We start from the raw sequence: 10,819 nt of genomic DNA, 5'->3' as shown, positions 1-10,819 counted from the left end.
AGCAATCAGGCCTATGACTGGACATTAAGAAATAGAGCCTTCACCCCCAATTTCTATGTTTCTCTAATACTCATAAATATTTAATTTAAACTGCAAGGCAGAAAGGTCAACTTACCATCTTAACACCAGGAAGCTAAGCTGAAAACCATAGAGCTTTTGCTTCCATTTGAATTAATATTCTAGTATTCATTCTTCTATTGATTTGTAAAGATGGTTTTATGGTAGATACTTTATATTTACACTAAAGAAACACAATCCATATTCACTTTAATGTGCCATTTTGACTCATTTCTGACAAGGGGAAATACATATATTTTCCTCACACCGGTACAAAACAATGAGGATGGCTGTCATCATCTGATTTAAGATGCTGGAGAGTCTTCATAAAGGACTTCATCTACCTTCATGTCGTGCTCATCCACTGGGACCTGGGGACAGATCTGCTCTTTGAAAGCCAAAGCCAAGGTGTAGGGCTTCACTTCCTGATGCTGCACACAGCGCTTCAGGTAGGTGTCATAGTAGCCCTTGCCCCGCCCCAGCCGGTTGCCATCTCTGTCAAACCCGAGGCCTGGCAAGAAGATGAGGTCAAGTCCACCTGTGGAAACAGGAATGTATTTGGAGTATCAGTGATTACTGCAAGATCACTTCAGGATAGCCTCTGGGTTTTATTTCTAATAATATCAATGCTTTTTATAATTTTTAAAGAAATATGTGATCGTTGTGAAGTTATGAAAAAATCAAGTTGGACAAAGAAGGAAATAATTATTCAGCTACTTAGTTAGTCCTGTATCCATCCTCCAGCAGTTCTTGGTAGTCTCCTAGCCTCATCCACACCAGCTAGAGGGTTCTCCATGGGCAGAGTCTCACAACTTCCTTTAATTCTAACATGCAGCTGATTCTACATACCTGTCCGGTTTGGAGGCAGTTCCCTGGGATAGTGACAGATGGAGGGGTGTGAGAGGGTAATGGAGGGGTGTGAGAGGGTAAGGGAAAAGCAGAAAAGATGGAGCTGTTTTCCTAGCTATTAAGAGTACCAAGCAGCCCACTCTTCCTCCTCTCCCTCCCATTGACAGGCAAAGGTAGGCTCAGACTTTCAGCTTAGCTGGGGGCCAGCCACTCAGACAGCACTGTTGGTACGGCATACTACGGGCGGAAGGAAGCCAAGGACTCTCCAGCACTGGGTGCTAGAAGTAGTGGTGTTCAGACTGCCAGCTAGACTGGCCCCTGCTTTAAAGCAGCTGCTGATTTCCTGTGAGGTGAACTCTATTTGCTGTTGCTGGCATGTACCTGTCCACCCCACCTGGCAACATCCCACACCAAAGAGCTCAGGTGCAGTCAGATTCAATCCTCTAAGCCTACCTATCTATTTTGCTAAAAAATTGGTGTCACTGACCTTTCCTCTCTGCCCTGTCCCTGTCATTTATCACTATAGAAATGAACAGTATCCTGGACACTTGGATTGAACCCTACTCCCTAGGGTCCTCTTTATGTTTCCAGAGCAACTGACTTAAAGTTCTGTCTTCTAACCCAGCTACACACATACATTCTCTGTGATTTTCACCTTTCCACGATGAGAAAAAGGCATTTTGTAAAGTCCTCAGAGGGGACAAAGAGTCCCTGCCTTCAGGAGATGGCAGTTCAGTTAAAATAAAAACTCAGACCAAGACAACATCTCTATCAATTGTCCCAAACAACAAAGACAAGGGCTCTAGAGACTCCAACAGAAACTAAGTAAATCTAGCTGGGTGAAAAGATCAGGTCATGGGGTATTTTGATTTGACGTGGATTTTTAAGAACATGTCAAGAGTCAGGTTATATCCTAGAAACCGAAAGAAGGGTAGTGGGAGCAGTGTGTTGACAAGGGGCAGGCAACAGTTTTGTTTGCTGGAGAAGGAAGATAGGAGTAAAGAGTAAGAAGAGAGATAGGTGTGCAGTTCTCTCCAGCACTAGTCATAAAAGTACATAATGATAGGACATGGCATGCAGATTTCTCAGAAAATTAAAAGTAGAACTACCATAAAATCTAGCAATCTCACTCCTAGATGTTATCCAAAAGAATTAAAACAAGATCTTAGAGGGTCTTTGCCCTTCCATTTTCATTGTAGAATTTTACAGAACAGCGAAAAGGTAGAGTAGCCTAAATGTCCATCACAGTAACAACTGATCAGAACAAACAAACAAAAATGACGACGACAACAACAACAACAACAACAAAAAGCAAATCCCGTAAAAAAAAAACAATGACATCATGAAATTTGCAGGCAAATGGATAGAACTAGAAATATCATCCTGAGTGAGGTAACCCAGACTCAGAAAGACAAGTATGGTATGTGCTCACTCATAAGTGGATACTAGATGTAAACCCACAGCTCCAAAGAAACTAGGAAACAAGGAGGACCCTAAGAGGGATGCATGGATTACCCTGGGAAGGGGAAGCAGATGAGATCTCCATGAGTAAACTGGGGGCGAGAAGGGCAACAGAGGGGAGGGGATGGGGGATGAGAACATGAGCGAACAGGATGGTTGAGCTAGGGGAGGGACGGAGTGGGAGAGCAATGAAAGAGATATCTTGATAGAGGGAGACATTATAGGGTTAGGGAGAAACCTGGTGCTAGGGAAATTCCCAGGAATCAACAAGGATGACCCCAGCTAAGACTCCAAGCAGTAGTGGAGGAGGTGCCTGAACTGGTTTTCTCCTCTAATCAGATTGTTGAACACCCTAACTGTCATCATAGAGCCTTCATCCAATAACTGATGGAAGCAGATGCAGAGATCCACAGCCAAGCACCAGGCCAAGCTCCAAGAGTCCAGTCGAAGAGAGGGAGGAAGGATTATGTGAGCAAGGCGGGGTTAAGATCATGATGGGGAAACCTATAGAGACAAATGAATCAAGCTTGTGGGAACTCATGAACCCTAGACCGACAGCTGTGGAGCCTGCATGGGACCAGACTAGACCCTCTGCATGTGGGAGGCAGTTGTATAGTTGGGTCTGTTCAAGGGGACCCCTGGCAGTGGAATCAGGATCTATCCCTGGTGCATGAGCTGGCTTTCTAGAGCCCATTCCCTATGGTCAGACACCTTGCTCACCCCTGATGAAGTGAAGAAAGGCTTGGTCCTGCCTCAACTGAATGTATCAGGCTTTGTTTACTCCTATGAGAGGCCTTACTCTTTTGGAGGAGGGGATGGGGATAGGACAGGGGGGAGGGGGGAGGCTGGGGGGTGGAGCAGGTGGAGGGATGAGAGGGGGATCTGTGGTTGGTATGTAAAATGAACTTAAATTTCTTAAATAAAAATTTTAACAACAAAAAACAAACTCCATGGCACATACATGTGGTAATATATTAATCTACCACAAAATAGAAGAAAATTTTATAATAGTGGGCATGGATGAACTGTGAGGATACTACGCTAAATGAAAAAAAAATCACACAAACACATGTACTACCTGATTCCACCTGCAGGCATCTAGAATAGTAAAGCTTTTATAAACAGAAAGCAGAATGCCCTTTGCCAGAGGCCTGAGGAAGATGCTTTTGATAAACCCAGCATTCAACATTTCAGTCATACAAGATGGAAAAGTTCTAGAGGTCTGTGATATGACATTGTGTTTATAGCCAAAACAAATGCACTCTACACCTACAATTTAAGAGGTTACATCTCATGTGGCATACTAGATAACATAATAAAAAGTATAAAAGCAAAGCAACAGAAAAGGAAGGCAACAGAACAGCCAGGAGAACCACCAGTGCCAGCTCCTAAGAGAAGGCAGAGAAAACCACCAGTGCCAGCTCCTAAGAGGAGAAGGCAGAGATAACCATCAGTGCTAGCTGCTAAGAGGAGAAGGCAGAGATAACCACCAGTGCCAGCTCCTAAGGAGAGGAGGCAGAATTCTGGAGCCGCCACATTTATGCTGGTGGAAGAACAGAATGCAGAAAGGAAACAAATAAGGAAAGCCATTCTTTGCCCTCAGGCTAGAGGTAAGCTTGCTGTCATTGCCCTCTTCCTCCCTGCTCCGCCCTGTGCTTGGTCTGCTGCTCTCCCTGGAGTCTACCTCATAGAGCTGAGTGTATATGTCTCAGTGACCCCATTGGGTAGCAAATTTCCTTGAATGCCATAATTTTTTCCAAGTCATGCTGCATGTTTGAATTTTAATAGACTTCTAGAACACAAAGACCCTGAGAGACAAGTACATTATCTTCAGACAGATCAATCCTGGCATAACACCCCTTACATTTATACCTCTAAGGTACATATATTTGGATTAAAAAAGTAATATTATGGGACAAAATGAGTAAGTTTATCTTCAAATGGCTGTTAGTTTGACGTGAACTATAGAGCTGATAAGCAGAAGCGAAAATGGCCTTTGGATTGTTAGGTAACTCAGGGATCTGAAACTTCAGGGTCCTGGCAGTCTACTGGGGATGTTGGCTGTGTGTCCCTGCCCATAGGATTACCCCCACCCAATAACCTTCTACCATTTGTGGACTGTGGCCCCTGGTTCCAGTAGTTACTTAGGAAGTCTTTTCTGGTATGCTCCCACATCTGCTATTTGGTTTTTCTGAATACGTATTACATCCCTTACTTGACTTCATCCATCTGTAGTTGAAGTTCTTCCTGTGCCTTGTTACCATCCTTTCTTCCCTTCTCTCCTCTTTCACACACACACACACACACACACACACACACACACACACACACACACACACACACACCTCTGGGAATCTTCACACATCCATACTTCTGGACGCCTCCTTTCCCTAGTGATGAAATTAGTGGGACAAGAAAAGGGCTCAACAAGCTTTCCATGACACACACACACACACACACACACACACACACACACACACACACACACTAGAGTGTGACCTTAGACACACCCTAACATACCTCAATGTCAAAATTCAGTAGGAAAAAAAGAAAAGCCTTCCTTCACACATATTCTTCCTGAAGCTCTGGCCTGGCCCTGTTTACAATCACCAAAGGCTCATTAACAGAGGACAATGATAAATTAGCACCGATATTAACACAGTGTCAACCGACCACAATCCTGATTTTGTTTAACCTCTTGTGCTCTGGCTTCACAGGCCCTGCTGGAGTAGAATTAATTAACTAGGATAGGCAAAGAGCTCCACTCATCAGGATTGCAACAGGAACTTCTGGGGACCACCAAATCCTTCTGCACAATCACAATTTGTTTATTCTTCTTGGGGGAAGTGTAGTTTCATAGCTTTCTTGCCTTCAAAACTGTAAAGCTTACCTTGGCCCCAGCCTTATGCCCTGTGTTTGTTCACAATCTTTCTTTTTCCCCTTATTTGGTACTGCTCTGAAGGCAGCTGGTAAGGGGCAAGGACCATGCTCCTTCCTACCTGTGGGATCAAGGGCAAGTCACTCTCCAGTCTGTGTTTCAACATTACCACCTGCAAATTTGCTTGGTCACCTGCTGATCACGAACATTAAATTAGATAGCACTTATGAACTCTACGGTTAAGTACCATTTATGATAATCACATTTATTATGAGACTTCTCTTGGGAATTAAGAAATATAGGCACCATTTCGTGAACAGGCTGGCAGAGAAAGGGATGGAGTTCCTGTGGAACGCCCAGTGAAATCAAGCACACCTACTTACTCCAGTCTTCCTTCAGAACTGATTTCTACATTCTTTCTTCCCCAGGGCTCAGCCAAAGAGGGAGCAAGAAACCAGGAGAGTGCAGGTGAAGAACCGGAGTTAGGTTGGTTGATTTTTTTTTTTTTTTCTGTAAAGGGCCAAACAATAAATAATTCAGGCTGTGAGACACTGTGAGCCACAGATCAGTTTTGTACTATGAAAGCAGCCATAGACAATATATACATGGATAAGTGGCTATGCTTATTTACTAGCACAGGTGGGGGGGCAGACTGTGCCCACAGGCTGCAGGTGCTACCATCATGGTATATAGAAAGTTTCCGAAACAAACACAGAAATGGAGTCAAAGATGGAGAGGATAAGAACAGTATCTCTTAGGGGTGGCTGGGAGGCAACCATTGCAGTACAGGACATAGAGGAGATGGGAACAAGCAGAGCTGTGAACTCTTCATCAGCAACAGGAACCCTAGGAAACAGGCTTTCGGAGAAAATGGAAGGGGATTTTGTGCATTCTTCTACTGGCCCTAGTTCTGAGGATTTAGCTCACTCTTGGGAACATCATTTTCAGTAAGACAACAGTAGATGTCTCTGATGACATCCTGAACTCAGACTCCTGGGACAGATGGAACTGGTTCAGCTCCTGGACTGTCTCTGCCCTGATCCTGAGAGTAAGTGGTGGAGCACAAGAGATAGGAACAGCCTGTCTGCTCTAAATCCAACAGGCACAGTTCTTAGTGATCTCCTTCTTCCTTTAGACCACATCTTCCATGTTCTTCAGGAACTTCATGAATGTGACAATGCAGTTGCCCCTCTGCACTAAGGCCAGAGTTCTCATCTTGCTATTCTGAATGTACTATTCCTCCGGCAAGTCCAACTGCTTAACCCACTTCCTAAAAAGCAAGCTTTTTCCCGGGTCTTCCTTGCTCAAAAGCATTTAGCTTGGGGATGTAGCTCAGTTGAGGAATGTTTACCTACTATGCACAGAGCCCTGTTTGATCTTCATACTGCCTGAAAATGGGCATGGTGAACCTTGTGTTATCCCGACTGTAATTCTAGCGGAGGATCAGGAATTCAAAGTTATCCATGGTTACATAGAGTTCAAGGCCATCCTGGGTTACATGAGACCTTGTCTCAAAAACAATTACAAAAAAAAAAAATCCAAAATACATTTAGTAAATCACCTTTAATGATAACATCCAATTGTCCTTTCTTGGCTATGCAAAGCCTCCTCTAGTCTCCTAGTCATCTTTATATCATTTTCCCTGTATATTCCTGTGACACCAGTTACATCAACTGAATCATGTCTCATAACCCCACTTGTGATTTTGTGCCTGGATATCTGTGTTCCATCCCCATGGATACCTCATCTAATATAGCACTGGTCATACAACAAGCCTCAGCTAAGCGTCCATGCAGTTCTTTTGTCCAATCACTATGCTGTAACCTGCTCTTGCCCTGGGGACCAGTAAAGAGTGGAAATTCTTCTTCCTAGGATTCCGTACAGCTCAGCTCTCTCTGAAACAAAAGAAAGAATGAGGGTGAAGGACATAATGAGCAGCCTGTGGCCATATTATATTCTTTTTAGGCTCCTGACCCTATCCAGGCAGTCACTTGCTCAGATCATCACATGAGACACCTGACTCTGAACCACAGTGTAGGGTCAAGAAGAGCAGAGTTCAGGAACCAATATTTGGGAAGTATCCACCAATGCCCAGCACGCTACTGTCCTCTAGGAATAAAAGAGTGAGTAAAAGTGCTGCATCTACAGGCAGGCAGGAGGGGTCAGACTGCTCTTCACTTCATACACAAAAAGCAATTCAGAAAGCTCAAAGGGTTCTTCAGTCATTGAGTTCAAAGAGAAAGCTATCCCAGGAGGGTCAAGATTCAACATCTATACTGTTCCCACTGCCAACAGGTACAAGTGTGGCTGAGCAAAGGGATGGAAGAAAGAAGGCCATAGGTCAACTACTTTAGAGGCCATGGTCAGTACAAAAACATAGCTCTCACCTCAAAGGGAATAAGGGATAAATTATTCTAAAGCCAAATATTAGTGGTCATGGGCCAGGAACATGGATTCAGGTTATTCGAAAAACCAAGCCCCAGAGTGGTAACAGTTTTGTGAAGGTTTTATAGTTACAGAACAAAAGAAAGTCACATCAAGACACTCTTCAAATACATGGTGGGAGCATCAGATAAGGCCAGTGACAGCAAAGCAAGGGAATGGCAGTTATAGGCTTCAGGTGGTATCTGGTGGCATCTTAGCCTTTGGGTTGGTGGGAATTAGTGGTTTGTGAGTACATCACAAAAGGATTTCACCTGGAAACCACAAGGATGTTGGATATAATACAGAGCTATTGGTGGGCTAAAGATAGCCATTATAGCCGGGCGGTGGTGGTGCACGCCTTTAATCCCAGCACTCGGGAGGCAGAGCCAGGGGGATCTCTGTGAGTTCGAGGCCAGCCTGGGCTACCAAGTGAGTTCCAGGAAAGGCGCAAAGCTACACAGAGAAACCCTGTCTTGAAAAAAAAAAAAAAAGAAAAGAAAAGATAGCCATTATAATTGAGTTACAGATCCTCAGCATTCCAACTCTCCACAATCACATGAACTCTAAACAGCTTTGTGGAATTCTTAACACAAGTGAGGCTTTTTTGTGGAGGAAGGACCTCACACCATTTTACTGAGAGATGGACTGTGCAGGCTTCTGTGTCACAGGCTGCCAGGTTGGGATCCCAGCACTGCCGTGTATTTAACTACAAAACAACAATCAAAACAACCTTCGCCTAAAACCTTGAATGAATAAGCATATTATGATGTAAAGCTTCCCTGAACTATTAATATCAAATGTCAACTTAATCAACTACTGCATGCCTACTCCTTAGGTAACATGGCTGACTGTAGAGACTCAGGCATGGCCAACAAACATGTTTCCACAGCACAAGGACCTGAAATCCCCAAACAAAACACAAGGGCCAGTAATTCAGGACAGCTCTTATGACAGACTCAGAAATCAATACTTTGAACTCATCATGGTTGTGTTAAAGTAGACTGATGCACGATGCTTACTCCTCACAGAAAAATAATGCAGAACACACAAGGTAATAAACCAAACCAATTATGTGTTACAATAAGACATAGTCATATTGTATAATAAACTTCTGATTATATGTATAAATGTTTTGAAAAAAAAATTTTTTTCTGGGCCAGCAAGCTGGTTAAAAGTGCTTACCAACAAGTCACATAGCGAAATGAGAGAACTGACTCCCCCTAAATTGTCCTCTGACTCCATAAGACAGACAGACAGACAGACAGACAGACAGACACACACACACACACACACACACACACACACACACACACAAAATGTAATAAAATTTTAAGAAAATAAAAAGAAAAACCTCTAAAATCATAAAGAATTAACCAATTAAATTACCTAATGGAAACAGGTAATTAAAAAATATTTACATCATAAACTCATTTTCACTCTGTCCCAACATGTTTTGGCCACGTGCACCAATGTGCATCAAAATACAGAATCGATATCTATCACCAGAGCACTAGGCCAAGCACCAACTCCCCCCTCCCCCCAGGTAAGTTGTATTCCTGGGTATAACAGGGTACTCTGATGAACAGGCAGTGGTGTACCACAGCATAAGACAGCCTATATGCCTTATTTTCAAACCTAAGGATATTATAAGTGTGAGGCTTGATTCAACCCCATGAACACTATGTGTTTACATGAAAGAAATAGTCACAGACCCAGATTGGAATCCAGAGGACACCCGCTGAGGCTTTCAGGTCTTTTTGTCTCAGAACAAAGAATGAGACCATGGACATATGGATAATGGTAGAAATGGAGGCCACTTCTTAAGAAAGAAAACACTCCCAAGTGTAGCAGGCTAGAGAGCTGGGACAGCTCCCCAGTTCAAAATCCCTGGGCCATTAAAGTCATTACCCTTTATGGGACATTTCCAAAATACTTGCCTTCACCCAATTTTGTACATCTGTCTCTTACATGAAGTCTTGACGAGAAGAATTTCTGTGTTTCTGCCAAATCACTTCTCTCATGTAAACCCTGATCCTCTCTGTGCCCTACCTTCCTCTGCAGTCAAAGGAGACAGGGATTTAGACTCTTCTAGGCAAAGCAGAAACACAGAAGAAACCTAAAGTTCATATGGCACTAACTACTGAGCAGTTCCACACAGCAGAGTCAAACTAAGATGGCCTATAAGACAGTCGCCCTTCTCTCTACAATGTCTGTGCACTCCTGTGAGTCCATCTCAGGAAGGATACACAGAGAAGTGGCTGCCTCTGAGATGAAAAGTTGGAGAACACAAGGAAGATCCTGGATAAAAAGGGACCCTACACTTCCATACTACTCCTTGTGAATTTTTATAATATGACACACAGAACTAGAAATGTAAACTTCTCCTCTTAAATGTCAACCTTCTGTGTGAAGGCAAGAGCCTAGAAGACAGTCTAGCAATCAGTCAAATGTACTGGCTTCCAGATGGATCACTGGGTTTGGGTTTGGATCCCACAACAACTATGGGTAGCTAAGAAACTTCTAAGTAACTGAAGCTCTCCTTAAAACCCAACTTCTTAAGATGGGACTTTATAGAGAGACTAAGTACATAAAGGAAGTATGTCAAAACTCAATAAGGTGTTCAGTAAATGCAGGCTTCTCTTATAGTTACAGATATGAAAATGCCTACTCTGTTGACTCTGAAAGTTTTTTCTTAAAAGAGTTATTTATTTATTTTTTTTAATCAGCCCAAACCCTTTCAAGGGGAAGCCTAACTCTCTACTGCCATCTGCTGTCACACAGAAATGTGCAGGCAGGCACCATTCACAAAAGATGCTACAGCCAGGGGCAGAGCATGAGCCATGCAGGCTCTCAGAAATGGTGGCTTTACACAGATGTGATGGGAAAGCATTCTGGTTATAAACCACCCTTCCTTTGGCAGAGGATCCTCTGCGAAGTGTCTGTTTCTAAAAAAAGCAGGAACAATGACATTAATCCTTGATGCTTTCTTCCAGCTGTACTGTCCACTTCACAGACACATCCTCACATCACCTGCCCACAAACCCCACAAGACACATTATCATCTCCTTTTTTTCAAACGGGAAAATCATGATATCATCTGGCAAAAGTCATATGGCCAGTGATGCTGAGACTCCAGTGCTGGCGAAGATG

The 10,819-nt window shown here is 43.3% G+C and overlaps 1 protein-coding gene across 4 annotated transcripts in view; it reads right to left on the bottom strand.

Moving 5' to 3' along the window:
- Nucleotides 1-250: 250 nt before the first annotated feature.
- The window catches only part of Mthfs (methenyltetrahydrofolate synthetase), a 35,151-nt gene continuing 24,582 nt past the window's right edge, over nucleotides 251-10,819 (bottom strand). For 3 of the 4 annotated variants that reach the window (XM_042281408.1, XM_006991492.4, XM_042281411.2), the window contains one exon: nucleotides 251-595. In XM_042281408.1, coding sequence (XP_042137342.1) covers nucleotides 363-595 — 233 coding nt within the window. In that variant the 3' untranslated portion in view covers nucleotides 251-362. Of the gene's footprint in view, nucleotides 596-5,257; nucleotides 5,367-10,819 lie in introns of all 4 variants that reach the window. The other variant, XM_042281409.2, reaches the window with a different exon arrangement.

This window comes from Peromyscus maniculatus, chromosome 7, assembly GCF_049852395.1.
Source record: "Peromyscus maniculatus bairdii isolate BWxNUB_F1_BW_parent chromosome 7, HU_Pman_BW_mat_3.1, whole genome shotgun sequence".
Lineage (NCBI taxonomy): Eukaryota > Metazoa > Chordata > Mammalia > Rodentia > Cricetidae > Peromyscus > Peromyscus maniculatus.
Note: the sequence above shows the minus strand (reverse complement) of the source record. Positions and strands in the feature narration are given on the sequence as shown.